General features: G+C 47.0%; 1 protein-coding gene across 1 annotated transcript in view; it reads right to left on the reverse strand.

The window, feature by feature from the left end:
• Positions 1-21,961, reverse strand: part of birc6 (baculoviral IAP repeat containing 6) — a 274,230-nt gene that overhangs the window by 51,223 nt on the left and 201,046 nt on the right. The window contains exons 66-68 of the mRNA XM_056291274.1: positions 11,546-11,691; positions 2,398-2,508; positions 219-436 (exon numbers count right to left, since the gene is read on the reverse strand). Of these exons, the coding sequence (XP_056147249.1) occupies positions 219-436; positions 2,398-2,508; positions 11,546-11,691 (475 nt within the window). The remainder of the gene's footprint in view (positions 1-218; positions 437-2,397; positions 2,509-11,545; positions 11,692-21,961) is intronic.

Genomic DNA, 21,961 nt, shown 5'->3' on the forward strand with positions numbered 1-21,961 from the left:
ACACCAATCAGCTGCAAGCTGCTGGAAAAGCTAACAAAGCAACATGCAGCTAATGGCACTCACGAGCATGAGTTAGAAATGCCTCCTTCGAGTCTTACAGCGGCAGAGTTCGGTGTCAATAAAACTCAATCAGCAAAATTCTGTCAAGGCGACTCTGTGGAACTGCATTAAAAATATGTTCTAGAAAATCTATTTAGATGGTCGTTTGGACATGGTACCTTCATGATGTCCAGCCTCTCCTCATCGCAGCGGACAAACACGCTGGAGGAGGAAGAGAGGGGCAGGGAGGTGGAGAGGGTGACGGCCTCCTGGGCCAGGCGGCGGGCACGGGCGGCGCTGTTGGCATCGCTGGCATTCTTCACCTGAGACATGTAGTGGTAGTTCACCTTGAAGACCAGCTTCCCATCCTCATCCTCCGAGACCATCTCAAAGGTGTCTGTCCAGAACAGACGACGACAGCGGGAGTTAGAAATGTCAGTTTCCTGTGTCTCACTCTTTTTGTATCTCAACACTGACCGAGCCAAACACGGCCCTTCTCTTGACCAGTATTCTATGTCTCTGGAGATCTACTGTTTGTTGAAATGACTGTCACACTGATACACAAAAATACATAAATAAATAAATAAATAAATAAAGTTGAAAGAGATTCTATTGATATTCTGGATGACTTTATCCAGTCAACAATCCATCTATACCAAAAATGACAAGTCAAACTTGTGAAATTGAAAAAGGATTGATTTCTCACACTGATATTAATATCAAAGCAGCTGTACCACACATCCTGCACTGAGACGGCAGTGTGCAGCAGTATCTATCAAGACAGCAAGGCTGACGTGGAACACTTATTTTGCTGACTGCTCTGTGTTCAGAATGCCTGATGAAAACGCAAAGAGAATGAGACAAGTGCAAAGTTATTCTTAAAGCTTACCTGTCCATCTGCAACAGGAATAGCACATGAAAAACACCTGCAGCTGTTCCCAGTCATATCTGCATCTCTGGCATGGCAGTGAAACAGAGTTTTTGCTGGCCTCCAAGTGACGTGTTGTAATATCACTTGGTGGCAAGAAAAATCTCCTCCCGGCAGGGTTTCTAATGCTCTAATGGTTATCAGGAGCTAACATTTTCCTATTGAACTGATTATCACAGGCTTACGCCACCTCTCTTTTCAACCCGATTGAAAATTCCTTCCGATCAGGCCGGATCGGGCCACTCGCTTTAGATTGAGGCAATTACATGAGGCATTTTAATTCTGATTAGGCTATTATTCCCATTATCAGTGGAATATTAGGGTCTTGGGTCCATGTAAACAGAGCTAATGAGATTACATGTCATGTGGGAAGATGGCGGCGCAAACTCATGTTTGCAGCGGCCTCACCCAGTGCTGACTATGCAGTGTCTTTGTCCACATCTACATCTTACTATGTGTTATTGTGTGAAGAGCTTTTACTTTCGTTCGTTTTATCTGATGGCTGGGAGGGCAGGTGCTGGATTGGCTGGGAGAGTGGGGGCAGGCTAAGCTAACTGCTAGCCCATGCAGACCAGCAGTAACGACAACACCAAGATCACACCGAGGGCAGTCTGGTGGCGGCCTCGCCTAGCGTCGATAGTGCAGTGTTTTAGTTTGTGTCTGTGTTTGTGTCGTCATGTGGAGTGCGGAGGAGGTGTGTCGAAGGCTGGGAGAACTGGCGCTGGATCGGCTGACGGAGCTTGGTCTGTTGCGTCTTGTGGGCCCAAAGACCACGGCCCTGACCGGAGCTGTGCCCGAAGAGGAAACACTGAGGGCGGTCTGGCAGGACATTGAGGCGGGGCAGGCTAAGCTAACTGCTAGCCCATGCAGACCAGCCGTTCCGACAGTCTTCCTGGCTACCGTTCGCTGTCTCGAACAGTAATTTATTTTTTTTGTGTTACAAATTTACTGAATGGACTGTGTTGTGGACTGTTTGTGTTTTTTTACTTTGTTCTCTCTGGTTTTGTATGTTTTTGATGGTGTTGTTTTTGGGAGGTGCTGGATATGTGTTTTTGTCTTTTGTGTTGCACTGCTGTGGGCTGGGAGAAACGAAATTTCGTCTCTTGTGTACACAAGTACATGAATGAGATGACAATAAATTGTTCCTGATTCCTGACATGTCAGAACACTTGCAGAATCAGTTGGGGAAGAAGGGAGGATGGGTGGGTGGTTGATTGTGTTGCTTTGGGCTATTAGTTTGCACACAGGGGGGACTCAACATCCAGATGCTAGACAGAGACAGGCACCCATGTTTCCAATTAACATCAAAATATTTCAAGACCTCAGATATCCCACTCATGATGGGGGTATAAATGTGCATTTGAAGGAAAACAGACAACATGCCTGCACCTGCATGCACACGCACACACCAGTGATCAGTAACCACTTACCAAACTGGAGCTTCTTCATGGCAGACACATACTTCTCCTCCAGGGAGTGTAGGATGGACAACGGTTTGGGCCGACTAGACGCCTTCTTTGAAAACTCTGCCAGTTTCCTCTCTGGGGAGACAGAGGCAAAAAGCATGAGAATGAGAGGAAGACATGGAGTCAGGGCTAAATGTGACCAGAAACAAATAGCTTCAGAGGCTTCTGAGACAGCTACAGGGAAAGCCGCAGGCCTGCCTGCCAAGGGGCAATTTGTCACAGCACTCATGTCAGTATACCCCTGGCTCACACCTAGTGAGCCAGGTCTTTGTGCTGATCTGTAGCAAAACGACTCACAGATCCTGATCCAGATCCAGCCGGAGTGCAAGCAAACCTTAGAATAAAGATAGCTAAAGATTATCTAATCCAATCTTGATATTCACCCACAATTTTTTGCCACATTTATGTGTTTGTATTGTATTTATGAATTTATTTACTTATTGATTCAATTCTTAATATTAAAGGTCTGGCCCTCCATACTTTTAAGGTAAGGGGTTGCCATTTAAAGCTGCATTATGCAAAATGTTTGACAGGGAATCAAATAAGTCTCTGTAACATGAAAGGGCTGCTTGGGCTGCTGATAGCACTGAGACTCAACAGCACCGTCGGTACCACTTTACAATAAAAACTTTAGTTTATTAATTAGGTTGTGAACTTTTATAAATCCTTAATAAACTGTTATAACACATTAGAAAAAAGGGCAACCATGACCTGCTGCTTGCCAAATAGTGAGCCCACATTTATCTGTACTGTTAAGCCTCAAATCTCATTGGTTACTTAGCTAGCAAGATCTGCTAGCAACTAGCAACATCTGACGTTTCACAGGAAAGATAAAAAGTGCAGCAGGATGGGGTTTGGGTAGTGTAGCAGTCTATTCCATTGCTTATCATCACGGGGATCGCTGGTTCGAATCCCCGTGTTACCTCCGGCTTGGTCGGGTGTCTCTACAGATAGAAATAATTGGCTGTGTCTGCGGATGGGAAGCTGGATGTGGGTGTGTCCTAGCCACTACACTAGCGCCTCCTCTGGTCGGCCGGGGCGCCTATTCGGGGGAACTGGAGGGAATAATGTGATCCTCCCATGTGGGGCTGGAATAGTTACCAGGACAGCTCAGAAGAATGGGGTAATTGGACTTGTACAACTGGTGAGAAAAAGGGGGAACCCCCCCCCTCCAAAATAAAGTGCAGCAGTAACTCGATTTTGCCAAATAGTGAGCCTGTATCGATTAATGAAAACTGTTATAACTTGTTTATTAATGATTTATAAAGTGTTTACAACCTAATTAATAACCTTATTATAAACCCTTTATAAGGGTAGTCTTATTGTAAAGTGGTACGCTAAAGTCTACAGTTTTCCTTAACTTTCAGCTCATTGTTTGGTTTTGCCGGTGCAGCAAAAGCGCACCTCCCGCTCTGGTTGAGTCCCCCCTTTTTCCACCAGACATCCCACCATCCCCATAAAACGCTGTGCAAGCTGCTCTCAACTCACAAGCACAAAATGCTATTGCTACCTGTTCAGTGTGAAATAGCTGAGACTCAAAGACAGTGACCGGTGAAGAGATTCAAACATGTCCAAACCAAAGAGAGCCAAGCATACCAAGATGTTGAAGAACCAAACCAGGGCTAAAACCTGAGCAAATACTAGACTTGCATTTGACAGGTGGAAAGCACGAAAGGCAGAAAAAAAATGGATCCTCTGCATGCTTCGTTCCAGTATGGCCACCATAGAGACAGTGTCGGTAGAGGTGAGGAGCGGCTTAGCTGTATGTTTGGAAATCTCTGGAGCACTACTGTTTGACCACTAGCAGTCACAAATCACTCAATGCAGCTTTAAGGTTGAAGCCTTGGAATCTGTCTTGCCTCCACGCCACCCCCCTTTCCCATTCCTTCCACTGATGAGTGAAACTGTCTTCAGGGGATAATCATAGCGGAATGTCCTGCAAACCTCTCCCTTCTTCAAAATATGACTTTTTATTGATCGTCAAAGCATGTGAGAAAAATGATAATGTTCAATGCCTATCGAATTTCTGCGGGGATGAAGCATATAATGAGGAATAAATGCATTACCATAATTAACTGTCTATAGCAGATTTAAAGCACAGAGTTTAGTAGTCACCAAATATGGACCCAAGGCAGATGAATTTGCCATACATTTAACCATTAACCCCACGGTCAACATTTCAAACATGACAGAAAAAGCAGCTGGATCTGTTAATATCCCCCATCTTTGCCTGTCTAACTGATATCTTAAAAGCAGGGATATTGACGATTCAAGAGGATGCTTCCATCCTTGGTCAATTGTGCCCTGCCGCCGCCCCATCATACCTCCTTTAGATGATCCTAGGAAACCAAGTTAAATATTTATTCATGAATTCAGGCACTACCAGTGTTGCTCTATTTGATGGGCATGGTAATCACAAGGATTTCTTCATGTTAAGTGAAGGCGACATTGACAATAATCTGCAATCCCACATGGTGAAAGCCTACCTCCTGCACAGCAAAATGAACATCCTCTTGGTGGAACTGAGGAAAACATCACTGTGAGGGTGATAACCAATAATAATGTGTACTGTCACAACTAGCCAATATGCTCCATCTTTAGTTGGAGGTGGTACGAATGGCTCCGCTTTCCTCAGGTAAGTAATGGCTGGCCAGGAGAAACTTCTCCCCCCCATGTCTAACCAAATAACATGTTACATAGCAAGAGCACCTTATCTGGGACCATACTTCCAAACCTGACTTTTTTTTTTTTTACTTAGGAGAGGGCTTAAAAAAAGGCTGTCCATTTTTTCCATGGGTCTCCAGTGAAATTCTATTGCCTCAGAAATGTACTTTGGCTATTTTGGGGCGATCTCAAAGGTGAATTATCCATCGGGGTTGGGAAACGTCTGAGGTACATAGGCAAATGTGACCTCAATGTAAGACCTTGGCTTTACCCACAGTTAAAGATCACCTTGAATCAAAACTGTCCTCACAAGAACAAAAGGAGGCGGGCTGTTTTGACCTGTTGGCGAATTGTGAAGTTTTAAAAAGAAACCATTGGTCTTCTTGATTAAGATGAAATTGAGAGGGTTTGCAGCCAGTCACCGTTCAGGGAATTTGGACTTGTTGGCAGGCTAAATTTAGAGGCCCATTTCACTGTCCTTGTACCAAGAATGCAGGACAGTGAGTAAGAGAGTGAGCGAGATAAAGAAAAATGAGAAAGAAAACTGGTGAGATGGAAGAGAATTGGGATCTATTAAAATAAATCAGGCTAAGCAGAATTAAAGAACATAAATACTGAAGAGAAGCACAAAAGGTTTTCAACTCAGTGAGAGAGGCGGTACAAATATATGGGGACGAGGTCAACCTCTTCAAAAGAGCCCATGCCCAGGAATGGCCACGCTCCTTCTAAATGTATGGTTTGCAAGACAAGTTTTATATCTTGATACTTCTGCCACATCTCCAGCAACATTTTCCTGGTCTACTGTTGCACAACTTGTCAAGAAATCAACAGTATATAAAAATAGCATTGCTTTGAAATTGAAGAGGTTTTCTTCATATTCTTCACATATTTCATAAGTCCATTATAATCACGTTATCCTTTTTCAATGTTGTATCCTGTAAATTGTGTAAACACAACATCCATTGCACGTCTGCCCATCTTGGGAGAGAGAGCCCTCTGTTGCTCTCCCTGAGATTTCTTTCTATTTTTTTCTCCCTGTTAAAGGTTTTTTAGGGAGTTGTTCTTTATCTGATGTGAGGGTCTAAGGACAGGATGTTGTATTGCTGTAAAGCCCACTGAGGCAAATTTGTAATTTCTGATAATGGGCCATACAAATAATATTGACCTGACACTGTGTGGCTGCATCTGTCTACTCTGTGAAGTGTCAGCATGAGGAGTGGAAGTGGAGGGAAGGCATAAAGGAAGCGGTTTGGCCAGGGGTGTGCCAGCGCGTTCTGCCCCAATGGACTGGTTGGTTTCCGAGAGGGAGAACCACAGCAGACAGTGTGTCGATGTTTCCGAAACAAACAGGTCTATTACGCTCTGCTGTACCTCTCTCAGATCACCTGAACCACCATCAGGTTTGGTCTCCACTTGCCAGGAGGGGGCTTTTGGCAGGAAAGCATGTGTGCAGCCTTGTTCTGCACCCCTGGTAAATGCATTGCCCAGAAACTTGCAAGGCAAGGTGAGGCCCACTGAAGGAGCCTCTGAATCTCTCATAGAGACCGGCTGGATTTACTGCCCCCCTGATGATTCACACGATAAACTGTTGAAGTGTTGTCTGGTTGAACAAAGACATGTTTCCCTTCCAAGAAAGGCAGAAAACGTCTAAGTCTAGGAGGGCTAGGTGTACATCTCCAACATATAATGGTGCTGGAGCTGCCTGTCCTCAGCAGAGGAGTCCCCCTGACTGAGCTGTGGTACCACACAGCCCCCCAGCCTGAGATGGATGAATCCATTACCACTATTTCCCAGTGGGAGGGAGGTGAGCCCAAAGGAACACCACAGCCCGGATGAGTCTTGCTTCTCCAGGGTTCTAGAGACCGAAGGTACTGATTGGCATGAGACCATCACCACCCTGCTTGGGTGCCTCTTGGGGTTGAGGTGCAGACTGTTGATCCAGATCTGCAAGGGGTACAATGAAAGGAGCCCTGGAGGGATGACTGCCATTACTGCTGTCAATCTGCCCAGTAACCGGAGGAATAGGCCGTGTGTTAGCCTTGTGCTGCTCCAAAAATGAGAGATGAGGCTGAGAATGTCATCCACCCTCTGGGGAGAGGCCCTCATTCACACTGAATCGAGGGAAACACCCATGAAAATGAATCGCTGACTGGGAACTAAAGAACTCTTCGCAAAATTCACATGGACCACAGTTGGGTCATGTGGGCCAAAAGAGTTGTTGTGTTGCAGATTGCCTAGTCCCGGGTCAATGCACATATCCACCAATCATCCAAGCAAGGAAGAATCCGCATGCCCCTGGCCTGCAGAAGAGAAAGTGCTGCCGCAAGCACCTGGTAAAGATCTGAGGGGCAAGTGACAGCCCAAATTGGAGCACCCGGAACTGGTATGCCTGTCCCTCAAAGGCAAAACAGAGGAACTGCCTGTGGTAAGCCACCACTAGTACACTGAAATAAGCATCCTTTCAAGTCGATGCTTGTAAACCTCTCTGACACAGCCTGGAGAACATCCGCTGTGCAAAGCATGTTAAAATGAAGAACCTTTACAAACTGGTTCAGCTGCCTGAGATTGAGGATCGGGCAAAAGCCACCATCCTTCTTTGGAACAAGAAAATAAGTTTAGTGGAACCCTTTCGTTTGAAACAAACCTTTTACATATTCGATGGTGCCTTTCATTAGAAGCACCAAAATTTCCCGCCTGAGCGCCAACGACCTCAAAGGGTCGTTCAAAACACTCATTCTGACCCTCTTGAACTTTGGGGGTCAATGCCTGAACTGGATACTGTATCCCTTGGAAACAGTTGAACACCCAAGGGTCCAAAAATCAAGGCCTCCAGGCGGCGGAGAGGTTGCAGGGAGAAATGGCTGGTGCATGGACTTTGGGAGTCAGGCTCGACCAGGGATGGGCAGAGAAACCCAGTATTGAACGGGCACCACTGCTAATTTATTAGACTGTAGCATTGTTAAGCGCCAACGTTAAATGGTTCTGCTATTGATATTGGATACATTAAGAAAATATATTTCCTGTTTATTTAGGCTATAAAAACGTTATCTTGCACCTTTTACCTAACCGACTCCATTTCTAAATTGCAATAAGATTAAGACATTTGCCTATAATGCATTTTCACTATTCCCAATAAAGAAGAGAGACCTCTCTCTCTCTCTCTCGGAGCCTGTCGTATGTCCGAGCCGAGGGGCAGGGCCAGCTCTCTGCCTCTCTCTCTCTCTCTCTCTCTCTCTCTCTCTCTCTCTCTCTCTCTCTCTCTCTCAGAGGCGTGCACACACACACACACACACACACACACACACACACACACACACACACACACACACACACACACACACACACACACATACAGAACCTGCTCTTAATGACAATGGTGGAGAGAACTACTACTACGACGACGACTACTACTACTACTACTACTTTCGGCTGCTCCTGTTAGGGGTCATCACAGCGGATCATCCGTTTCCATCTCTTCCTGTGTTCTGTATCTTCCTGTCACACCAGCCACCTGCATGTCCTCCCTCACCACATCCATAAACCTCCTCTTTGGCCTTCCTCTTCTCCTCTTCCCTGGCAGCTCCATATTCAGCATCCTTCTCCCAATATACCCAACATCTCTCCTCCACACATGTCCACACCATCTCTCTTGCTTATTCTCCAAACCATCCCACCTGAGCGGTCCCTCTAATATACTCGTTCCTAATCCTGTCCTTCTTCATCACTCCCAACGAAAATCTTATCATCTTCAACTCTGCCACCTCCAGCTCCTCCTCCTGTCTTTTCATCAGTGCCACTGTCTCCAAACCATATAACATAGCTTGCCTCACAACCATCTTGTAAACCTTCCCTTTAACTCTTGCTGGTACCCTTCTGTCACAAATCACTCCTGACACTCTTCTCCACCCACTCCACCCTGCCTGCACTCTCTTCACCTCTCTTCTGCATATTTAAACTCATACGCCTTCTTCACCTCCACTCCTTGCATCCTCACCATTCCGCTGTCCTCCCTCTCATTCACGCATAGGTATTCCATCTTGCTCCTACTGACTTTCATTCCTCTTCTCTGCAGTGCATACCTCCACCTCTCCAGGCTCTCCTCCACCTGCTCCCTACTCTCGCTACAGATCACAATGTCATCCGCAAACATCACAGTCCACAGAGACTCCTGCCTGATCTCCTTCGTCAACCTGTCCATCACCATTGCAAACAAGAAAGGGCTTAGAGCTGATCTTTGATGTATCCCACCTCCACCCTGAACCCATCTGTCATTCTAACCGCACACCTCACCATTGTCACACTTCCCTCATCCATATCCTGCACCACTCCTACATACTTCTCTGCAACTCCCGACTTCCTCATACAATACCACACCTCCTTTGTGGTATTGTACACACCGCACAATGGTGGAGAGAACTAAACAGCCAGAAGTCAGGTTATACTTCACTAATTGATGTTGACAAGGCTCGTTGCCACAAGTGCAACAAGTCTTCTGCATGTAAGGGCAGACACACAAGCAGTCTTTCAAAACATCTAGCTAAAGTGCATTAAATACTGGCGGAGAAATACACAATTTTCAACTGCCTAGCTCATAGTTCATCTCTCATTGCCCTGTCCACCTCAGGTCTGTTATGTATGCTAGCAGCCTGGAGCCCACACAGAGATGACTAAATAATACAAACATGGGTGATGATAAAAAGTAACGCTCTGTCCCGACATGAGAAAACAAAGCAATGTTTATTCTGTTCTTTATTTGTTTTGTTTTTCTCAAAAATAACAAAAAGAACCGATAAGTGTACCATTAAAGTATCAGATCGATAAGCAGTATCGGTAAGAGCAGTAGTACCATTAAAATCTTAATGATATCCACCCCTAGACTCAACTCTCATGACCTTTGGGCGGCTTGGTCGGTAGGCGCCTCGTGTTTGGGCGTCCTATTCCTTGGTGTCCGAATGGCAGCCTGTAGAAGGACCTGTTGGAGGTTGTTCTGTTGAAAAGAGGGGTGTTTGGCTCTTGAGGGACTCTGAGTGCTGGCTGCAGGGCAAAGAGTGTGGGTGTGTCTTGGTTTAGTCAAAGCTGCCTGGCGTAAGTCAGCAAACTATTGCCTGACTTCGTTTACTTGTACACTACACTCCAAGGCCTGTTGGGCCGCAGGCCCAAACATCTGGCCTGGAATGACAGGCAGCGTGCAAAGTGTCTTCTTGTACCCTTCTGCCAGAGGGGACTGGGCATGCCAAACTTGGCACCAGGCCAAGGTTAAAGTGGACATCAGTCTGCCAAGCTCTCTGGCCATGAAAGCAAATGCCTGGAGCAAAGTATCACTAAGGCTCTGTATCGAGGCATCGACTCCAGCAGTCTGGAGAGTCTGCGATAGCACTAGAACAAGGTGAGAAATAAGAGTTTTCAATACGTCCCATCCAAGCTGCTATACCATAGCTCTTAGAAAGGAGGTCATCGGTGATTCTACATTGTGGGCATGGACAACGGACATCAGGTCTAAGGGCTTCATGCAGAGATACTATCAGAAGCAATGGAGGCATCAATGGCAGGCATTTGGGCTAGACCACATTGGGTGGCGTCCTTCATAACGGTCAAAGCTCTGCAGTCACTCGGTAGGTGGAGGAACGCCTTGGGGTCTGGCCAGCACCTTTAGAGTTTATCAATTTATTGGACAGCGTGTGGAAACCTGAAGGTAGATGGTTGTGAAGTGCACTAGAGAAAGGCACTAGAGGGAGCAGCCTCAACAGGGGCAGCATCAAGATCAAGCCATCATATGGCCTTTTGAATGGCTTGCTTAACTGTGGGATGACCAGCCTCAGCATCCTTTAGGGAATCTGCTCCTGAATCGTGAGAACCTGTCACTGAGGGGAGAGGGGACTCGCTCTCCAGTTCCTCCTGTTCTACTGCTTCCTTATCAGTAAAAAGATTCCCTGAGGCCACAATAAATAGTGCATCCTCATCACGTTGGCTAGCAACAGAGCTTAGGCAAAACTCCCGCCGGAGATGAGCCGGCTATGCAGCCTCTGGAGGACGGAACGTAGCTCCAACAGGTAGGTTATGAGGCTACTGGTAAAGCACTGATGCTAGCTAATGCTAACAACATACATGACCTGCGCATTTAGGCGACAAGATGAGCAAGACACGACTTCCGGGTGCCAGGCCCCTTTATAGGGTTGCTTGCATCACCCAGGTCACACGTGTGACTTTGTTGGCATTATGTCTGGATCTCCTGGGCACGATGCATATCCAGGTATTACATACCGTCTCTGGCGGTCAGGAGGAATGAAACAGAACAGGAATAAAAGTGTGCCCACATGCAACTGACAAGTGAAATTAGTAAAGTGAAAACTGAGCCTATGTATTTGCTGAAATTGCAACCACTTCCAAATAATTATTTCAGCCCTTGCCTTGTGTGTGTGCGCGCGCGCCCATGTGTATTTGTACGTACCCTGGTTGGCCTGCCGTAGGCTGGTGGTAGCAGCATAGACTATCTCAGCTGTCCTTTGAATGTCTGGCACCAGCAGGGTCAGGCCCTCGGGCTCTGGATCGGAGCTATCTGTTTTCACAACACCTTTGCTCTTGTCTTTCTTTGACCTAGGAAATTGTTATAAGGAAAAAAAAACACATGATTTCCTCCAGCCTAGACAAAAACATCATGACTTCATTCAGCCTAGACAAAAACATCATGACTTCATTCAGCCTAGACAAAAACTTCATGACTTCATTCAGCCTAGACTCTGGGGGAAAAAAAGGATGCTGCATTTGACAATCTTTGAATTTTGATCCAAACAACCAAATTTTAATGTATCAACGCACAAGTGTCAAATTATTTCGACCAGTACGGGGAATCTTTAGGCTTGTGGACTTCTAAAGGAAGTACTGGTGTCCATCTGCATGGATGCAGGGGACCCCGGGGACCCCCCCCCTTTTCTCCCCCGTTGCACTTCAAATGCTTTATTGATTGGTCGTTACATGACAAGCTAAATGAGACATCTCAGCGGTGACGCTGCCAGTAGAAGTAACATGACAGAGAGATCTGTCCAGCAGAAGAGACAGCACTAGTTATGCTCCACAGAAAAGGAAGCCATCCAGGCAGACACAGACAGGAATCATATTTCAGGACTGTCAAACAATGTAATAAAATTCCAAAAAGGATCCAGATTAGTCTCTTTTCATGGTTTCTGTCAGTCATCCGGATAAGGGTGGATTCAGGCCGTCATACTTATATTACTGCATATATTTTTATAACACCAAACAAAACAATGTTTTTATTTGAAGTGAGCCTCATCACTTAACAGAAAAGACAAACCAACAAAATTAATAGCACCAGCTTCCGGAGGGCTTAGGTTCTGTGGTGGCTGGGTGGGAGTGTTTGCTCAGGCATTTGGGCATTGTGAAAATATGGGTTTTCACATACTGGACCATTCTCTTTACAACAGTTACAAAAAAAATAAAAGCTTTTTTGGTTTTTTTTGCCCCCCCCCCCCTTTTCTCCCCAGTTGTACTCTGATTATAATCTGATTGTAATCTGATCTTCTGAGCTATGCTGGTCTCTGCTCCACCCCCTCTGCCGGTCCGGGGAGGGCTGCAGACTACCACATGTCTTCTCCGATACATGTGGAGTCACCAGCCGCTTCTTTTCACCTGACAGTGAGGAGTTTCACCAGGGGAACGTAGCACGTGGGAGGATCGCGCTATTCCCCCAGTCCCCACTCCCCTCCGAACAGGTGCCCCGACCGACCAGAGGAGGCGAACAAGCCGGAGGTACCACGGGGATTTGAACCAGCGATCCCCATGTTGGTAGGCAACGGAATAGACCGCCATGCCATCCAGGGGCCCAGAAAAGTTTTTTTTTACAGTACACTCAGACATTAGCAAGAAGAAATGCGAAACAAATACGCTCACTAATTGAAGTAAGTGCGATGTCCTGAAATAATCCTTCAGGTTGGTGCGAGTCATTGCACTGTGCCACACAAAACACCAGTCAAACAAAACTTACAGTGGATTTGAACTACGCGTTTCTCCTCCTCACAGCCGTCTGACAACGGGGGTGGAGCAGCGTTTGGCTGCTTACTGAAGTTTCTGTTCAGCTGGATGTTTGAAGACCGCTCACTTTCCCAGTAGCCACAAGTCAGCTGACAGTTACCGCAGTGCAGCTCGCTCTTCCTGCGTAACTACGTCCTCTGACAGTTAACACGTGTCAGTCGGTCTTTTCCAGCTCGTCGTCTGTGACAGACTACGTCTTGGCTGTCTGACAGATTTTCTCCCCGGTTCATTTTTGCAGTAAAGACGCCAGCAGACGCCAACAAGTCATTTTAACGTGCTATGACTATATTTCCTCTGTGGCAGCAGAACACGTTACAGCAGCCTTCAGCACCCCCTGCAGGTTAAACTGGACTAACGAAACCCTTCCAGTGCTGACTGACTGACAGACTCACTATAAACTGACTAAAACACTCACTAGCCTGGAAACATTAAGACTCACAACACACACACCACAACACTGTAAAATACCGTAATCACTCTGGTATGCTCTCCATTCAAAAAGAATATCCGTTGTAATTAGGGCGTCCGGGTAGCATGGCGGTCTATTCCTTTGCCTACCAACATGGGGATCGCCAGTTCGAATCCTTGTATTACCTCTGGCTTGGTCGGGTGTCCCTACGGACACAATTAGCCGCGTCTGCGGGTGGGAAGCCAGATGTGGGTATGTGTCTTGGTCACTGCACTAGCGCCTCCTCTGTTCGGTTGGGGCGGCTGTTTGGGGGGGATGGGGGGACTGGGAGGAATAGCGTGATCCTCCCACGCGCTACGTCCCCCTGGTGAAACTCCTCACTGTCAGGTGAAAAGAAGCGGCTGGTGACTCCACATGTATCGGAGGAGGCATGTGGTAGTCTGAATCCCTCCCCGGATCAGCAGAGGGGGTGGAGCAGAGACCGGGATGGCTGGGAAGAGTGGGGTAATTGGCTAAGTACAATTAGGCAGAAAAAAAGGCGGGTAAAAAAAAGACTAACTGTTGTAATGAATGAACACGTAATTGTGTAGTCCTAAAATATAAGAGCCTTACCCCACGGGTAAGGCTCTGGCCGTGACCGGTTACGGTGAGTCTGGGATACGAACCTCCCAGCCACATGACGAGTGGTTGGAAGAACGGCGGTTTATTCCGCTCGGCCACCAGAGCGGCCGACAATACGGGGATTTGAACCACTGATCCCCGTGTTGGTAAGCAATGGAATAGACCACCACGCTACCCGGCCACCCCCCCATTTCTGCCTTTCATACACACAGATTTAGGCCTCCACACAAACGTTTTTAATATCCTGTTATGCAGAAGAGGGCGCCCCTCAGTGCTCTGAAGAGGGGAGGGTGTGACACAGTGTTCAGACAGGCAGAACCACGGGCTGAGGACGGCGGTACCAGCTTTCACTGTCCAGCTTCCATCAATTATTAAACCTGCCTTTTTTCTGCCTGGCAGCAAAAATAACTTATTTATACCCCATCACCTGTAATGCTTCATATCTCTCCTCAGGTTTCAAGCTCACCCACATTTCCACGTGGCGTCTTGGTACCATAATTAAAGCAAACCAAAACACAATGACCCCCGTCACAGCAGAAGGGAAACATCTGGAAAATTCCACGTTATACACAAAAAGCTGGCAATTAAGCATGTAAGAAGTGTTTTGAAAGTAAAGAGTGCTGCAAGGCAAACTGATTTGGAGGTACCATGAGAGGGTGGGCAGGTCAGGGGAAAGGCAATATTCAACCTGACCTGATGTGATGCTGAACGGCTGCCAAGCTCGCCTTGTCCCAGAATACTCTGCTCTGGCCAAGGACACCGTGAGCCAAGGTCTACTGCCATTCCAGCACTCCCCTCAACAGTTTGATTATTAGTCTGTGACCAGCCATCTGCCCTCGGGCGCCGCCGTCGCGCAGTGTGTGTATTTGTGTGCTTTGTCTCTGCTGTGATGGCTGTGGGAACATAACTGTGAAAGGAAATGATGACACTCCGGCAGGACAGCAGCCCTCTCCCGTCACTGTGCCGCTCTCCACAGCAATAGGCAGCAAAACAATACAATCTTCACTCATGTACACACCATACAAGTCCCGGGCAAAATAAACGCACAATTTGCCAACAATTACAGCACTTTTGCACTCAAACAATATGTAACAATTTCGTACTGAATGTCCAACATGTTCATCCCCCCCCCCCCTTTTCTCCCCAGTTGCACTTGGCCAGTTACCCCACTCTTCCGAGCCGCCCTGGTTGCTGCTCCACCCCCCTCTGCTGATCCGGGGAGGGATTCAGACTACCACATGCCTCCTCCCATACATGTGGAGTCACCAGCCGCTTCTTTTCACCTGACAGTGAGGAGTTTCACCAGGGGGACGTAGTGCGTGGGAGGATCACGCTATTCCCCCCAGTTCCCCCTCCCCCCAAACTAGTGCAGTGGCCAGGACACATACCCACATCTGGCTTCCCACCCGCAGACACAACCGATTGTGTCTGTAGGGACGCCTGACCAAGCTGGAGGTAACATGGGGATTCAAACTGGAGATCCCCGTGTTGGTCGACAACGGAATAGACCGCCACGCTACCCGGACACCCTCAACATGTACATATTTACCATCTAGCGTATAGATCTCTATAATTGGGTCATCAGAGTTCCTACAGTTTGGATGGGAATCTCTGAGTGGGTCGGGAGGTGCATTTCAGATATAAGTTTTATAATTCTTTCGGCCGCTCTGATGGCCCAGCAGAATAAATCGCCGCTCTTGCAATCTGCTCGTCACGTGGCTGGGAGGTTCGTATCCCAGACTTGCTGTGACCGGTCACGGCCAGAGCGTCCACGGGGTAAGGCATTCATTAGGCCACCCTCACCCGAGGGATAGTGGGTGTAGATCGGTGTAGTGTTCGGGGACTCGTCGTTCTCCAGCAACCCCTCTGGTCCATCCGGGTGCCTACAGCCGAGCAACTGAAAGCATTCTCCCTACGTCTCCTTCGCAGCCTGAAGGTAATGCAGCCGACACGAGTTTGAAGGAAGCTGGTTTTACGACTATCTCCTTCCTGTGGAAACGTGAGCCAAGGGAGTTATTCGACAAGAGTTCCGGCCATATGCCATTGGGTTAATCGGGTGGGATAAGGGGGAAAACTAGAAATAAATTTAAGGGGGGAAAAAAGTTTTATAATTCTGTACTAACACTTTGGACCTTATGGGAATTCCTGGGACCTCATGGGAATTCCCTACTGACTGCAGTATTTACTAAACCTTTCTCACCTTGTGCATTTTTTGTTCTTTGTTTCTTCCTTCAATCTCACCTTTAATATATGTTCTCTTTTTACCTACTATATGTTTTAGTTGCAGAGTAGGAAGGAGGAGGACATGTCTGTAAGCCTGAAAATCAGTCAGTCACAAAGCCATTTTACAGCTGACTAGCTATTTACCAGCTCCAACGAGGAGGATGTCGGGTTCCCTCTATGGAACTAAGCGATAGGGAACATGACATGTTTGTTGGGTCAGAGGACAGCACCGGGGGTGAAATCGGAACAGGCCGACTCTTCAGTGACTTGGTACGTGGATTCATAATGAGCTCCTCAAAATCAGTATGAAAAATTTGTTTTCAGGGAGCATACTGTGAGCCCAAGATATGCTTCCATGTCAGGATGTGTGTAGGTCACATCTGGGTTTAAATATTGTATCCTTAGTATGCAAGTCCATGTAAAATTGATGATGGTTCTGGGTGATATGTTGGTGCTGGGCAGAGAAGGGAGGAGGATGAGGAAAGTGGTGAATGTGTGTGTAGCTTTTCAGTGCTCTGAACAAGAGCTTGTATTCTCAGCTCCTGCTGTGAACTGCCCACATCAACTCACTTGGTACACACTGCACTGTACTGAAGGTGGCCCGTAGCAGCGATGACAAGCAAGAGGGGGGCTTGACGGGAAAACGATGACTGCATCTGAGCTAACCTCAGTTCTGCCTACTCGTGGAACCCTCTACTCGAACCTCAGTTCTGCCTACATGTGGAACCCTCTACTCTAGCCTCAGTTCTGCCCACACGTGGAACCCTCTACTCTAGCCTCAGTTCTGCCTCCACATAGAACCCTCTACTCTAACCTAAGTTCTGCCTACATGTGGAACCCTCTACTCTAGCCTCAGTTCTGCCTACATGTGGAACCCTCTACTCTAGCCTCAGTTCTGCCCACACGTGAAACCCTCTACTCTAACCTCAGTTCTGCCCACATGTGGAAGCCGCTACTCTAACCTCAGTTCTGCCTCCATTTGGAACCCTCTATTCTAACCTCAGTTCTGCCTCCGTGGTACACTTGGTACACACTGCACTGTACTGAAGGTGGCCCGTAGCTGTGATGACAAGCAAGAGGGGGGCTTGACGGGAAAACGATGACTGCATCTGAGCTAACCTCAGTTCTGCCTACACGTGGAACCCTCTACTCGAACCTCAGTTCTGCCTACATGTGGAACCCTCTACTCTAGCCTCAGTTCTGCCCACACGTGGAACCCTCTACTCTAGCCTCAGTTCTGCCTCCACATAGAACCCTCTACTCTAACCTAAGTTCTGCCTACATGTGGAACCCTCTACTCTAGCCTCAGTTCTGCCTACATGTGGAACCCTCTACTCTAGCCTCAGTTCTGCCCACACGTGAAACCCTCTACTCTAACCTCAGTTCTGCCCACATGTGGAAGCCGCTACTCTAACCTCAGTTCTGCCTCCATTTGGAACCCTCTATTCTAACCTCAGTTCTGCCTCCGTGGTACACTTGGTACACACTGCACTGTACTGAAGGTGGCCCGTAGCAGTGATGACAAGCAAGAGGGGGGCTTGACGGGAAAACGATGACTGCATCTGAGCTAACCTCAGTTCTGCCTACACGTGGAACCCTCTACTCGAACCTCAGTTCTGCCTACATGTGGAACCCTCTACTCTAGCCTCAGTTCTGCCCACACGTGGAACCCTCTACTCTAGCCTCAGTTCTGCCTCCACATAGAACCCTCTACTCTAACCTAAGTTCTGCCTACATGTGGAACCCTCTACTCTAGCCTCAGTTCTGCCTACATGTGGAACCCTCTACTCTAGCCTCAGTTCTGCCCACACGTGAAACCCTCTACTCTAACCTCAGTTTTGCCCACATGTGGAAGCCGCTACTCTAACCTCAGTTCTGCCTCCATTTGGAACCCTCTATTCTAACCTCAGTTCTGCCTCCGTGTGGAACCCTCTACTCTAACCTCAGTTCTGTCTCCACGTGGAACCCTCTACTCTAACCTCAGTTTTGCCTCCACGTGGAACTCTCTAACCTCAGTTCTGCCTCCGTGTGGAACCTGCTACTCTAAGGTCTTTGTGTAATACACAGTCCTAGAAGATTTAGACACCCTTAAGGCTTTTTGAGGTCTTTTCCTTACTACAGAGACATACATATCCATCCATGCATTATCCAAACCGCTTATCCTGCTGTCAGCGTCGTGGGGATGCTGGAGCCTATCTTAGCAGTCATCTATCTATCTATACACACACACACACACACACACACACACACACACACACATACACTTACTGAGCACTTTATTTGGAACACTATATGAATAGTGGGTAGGGTAGGGCCTTCCCCTTTGCTCTCAAAAACGCCTCATTCTTCGTGGCATGGATTCCACAAGATGTAAGAAACAGGTGTAAAAACCAGGTCCAGAAAGTAAAAGTCCAAACCATGTATTTGCTCCACTCATGCACTACACCAGCAGATTCTAGTCAACACCACTCCTCAGCTAGGTAGGGAAAACTAGCTAATGAAATCAGCTGGTTTAGTAACATGGTTGGAGCAAATACATGGTTTGGACATTTACTTTCTGGACCTGGTTTTTACAACTATGGTAGGAAACATTTGAGATTCTGGTTGATGTTGATATGATTGCATTGCAGAATTTCTGTATATCTGTCAGCTGCAAACTCATGCTGCGAATCCCTTGTTCTACCACATCCCAGAGGTCTTCCATTTGATTCAGACATGGTGACTGGGAAGGCCACTGCAGAACACTGAACTCTTTGTCATGTTCATGAAAACAGTTTGACATGACTTTTGCTTTATACCATGGTGTATTATCATACTGGAAACAGCCATTAGAAGATGGGTAGATGGTGGCCATGAAGGGATGCACATGGTCAGCAACAATACTCCAATAGGTTGGTGCCATTCAAGCAATGATTGATAGGTATTAGTAGGAGCAAAGTGTGCCAAGAAAACATTCCCAACACCATTACACCGCTGCCAGCAGCCTGGACTGTTGACACAACTTAAGTTGGGTCCCATGATTTTATGTTGTTGGCTGCTAAATTCTGACCCTACCATCTGCCATCTGTGTGCCTCAGCAGAAATCGAGATTCATCAGACCAGGCTACATATTTCCAGCCTTGGTGACCCTGTGCCCACTGCAGCCTCAGCTGTCTGTTCTTGGCTGACAGGAGTGGAACTCGAAGTGGTCTTCTGCTGTTGTAGCCTATCCACCTCAAGGTTCGATGTTTTGTGCATTCTGATATGCTTTTCTGCTCACGACAATTGTAGAGTGGTTATTTGAGTTACAGTAGCCTTTCTGTCAGCTCAAACCAGTCTGGCCATTCTTTGCTGACCTCTCTCATCAACAAGGCGTTTCCATCCGCAGAACTGCCTCTCACGGTATCCCCCCCCCCCCCACACACACCATTCAGAGTAAACTCTAGAGACTGTTCACTGAGGATTTGGAAATCCAAATCCTGTGAATAGTACACATCCAATAGTACAAATCCATCCATTAATATCTTTTATCAGAGATTCATATTACCCCTACACAGATTATTAGTTTCATTGCAAAACAGACATGTGCAGGATGCAATCCTTTTTCAGGACAACAGTGAGCCTCTGGAGAACACTTCTGCAGTCTGGTTTTCATGGCAGAACCCTGATTATTCTCTGAGCTAGTTGGCAAGAAAATCCTTCCCACAAAACAAGCCACAACAATACGAGACTGCTTTCAAACTGCCCCAGGTTGTGGCCTCTCTAATGTCTGCTGGTTTTTAATAAATTAAAGCATTACACCCTTCAGCATACAGCACTTATCCTCAGAGTGGTACAGCTGGTTTATTTAACGGACTGCGTAGTAGGAAGAGATAAAGTTAATGAGAGAGAGAGAGAGACAGAGACAGAGAGAGCTGCAGACTACCACATGCCTCCTCCGATACATGTGGAGTCACCAGCCATTTCTTTTCACCTGACAGTGAGGAGTTTCACCAGGGGGATGTAGCGCGTGGGAGGATCACGCTATTTCCCCCCAGTTCCCCCTCCCCCCTGAAAAGGTGCCCCGACCGGCCAGAGGAGGCGCTAATACGGCAACCAGGACACATACCCACATCAGGCTCCCCACCCGCAGACACGGCCAATTGTGTCTGTGGGGACGCCCGACCAAGCCAGAGGTAACACAGGGATTCGAACCGGGATCCCCATGTTGGTACAGAATAGACCGCCACACTATCCGGACGCCCCACCTCAACTAGTCTAACCATTCATCTGTTTACATAACCACTTCTCTGGGTCAAGATTATGGTGGCAACAGGGCCAGCAGAGAAGCCTGGAAAATATGTACTGAACTGGAATTCTCCCATGAACCCTTTGGTCTATGTGATGTGGGGGAACTGGGCCCACTTTTCCAAGACTATTGTTGCATCAGCATTTCTCCTCCTGCCCTGGGTCAAACTCACTCCTTACCAAACTCAACAGACATTACACCTTTTCATGGTGGAGGCACAACTCTTTCACCACGAAAAGGCTGCAATTCAGCGCTATGAGAGCCAGGTTAATTCAGCGCTATGGAGAGCTAGGGTTAATTCAGCGCTGTGAGAGTCAGGTTAATTCAGCGCTATGACAGCCAGGTTAATTCAGCAGTATGAGAGCCAGGTTAATTCAGCGCTATGAGAGCCAGGTTGATTCAGCGCTATGAGAGCCAGGTTAAGTCAGTGCTATGAGCCAGGTTAATTCAGCGCTATGAGAGCCAGGTTAATTCAGCGCTATGAGAGCCAGGTTAATTCAGCAATATGAGAGCCAGGTTAATTCAGCACTATGACAGCCAGGTTAATTCAGCACTATGACAGCCAGGTTAATTCAGCACTATGGAGAGCCAGGTTAATTCAGTGCCATGGAGAGCTAGGTTCATTCAGTGCTATGACAGCCAGGTTAATTCAGCGCTATGAATCCAGGTTAATCAACCTAATGTCGATCAATACACTGATCTTGAGCGAATTTCCCAAATGCACTTTTACATGGAAACATTTTCTACTCATTAATGATGAGAAATTCTAAGGAAAATTTCTTTCCTATGAGGCAAAATAGGCTCGGGACCAGTCCTCACTAGTCAGGGTAACTTTAAACAGCAAATACAAAACTTGATAAGCAATGCACTGAAACCGCGCTAGCTATAAGAAACTCAGTCCTGAATGCGCCATTCATCATATGATGCCCTAAACTTTCTACAACTAATGAATTATCAATAAACACCTGTGTTTGACTTCCACCTGTGGTCATTCTATCAGTGGCGGCTGGTCAGTACGGGGGTGCCGATAAACATCTACTTAAACATGTTAAATATAATTTAGTTGTATATTGCAAATAATTATGAAATGAAAGTGTTTTTCAGTCTGTGTGCGTCTATCAGCAGCATTAAATACTGGTTCAAATGGTATTTGGTTGATTTGTGTCTGAATTCATATATTTCCTAGGTGAGGGGCGCCGGCCAAATGATACCTTATGTAAGCCCTCAAACTTTTGGCGAGCAGGTGACCTGAGGCTGCTGTCTGATTGGTTTCTTCAGATTTTCCATGGGGTGCAGTT

Source organism: Lampris incognitus, chromosome 13 (genome assembly GCF_029633865.1).
Source record: "Lampris incognitus isolate fLamInc1 chromosome 13, fLamInc1.hap2, whole genome shotgun sequence".
Classification (NCBI taxonomy): Eukaryota; Metazoa; Chordata; class Actinopteri; order Lampriformes; family Lampridae; genus Lampris; species Lampris incognitus.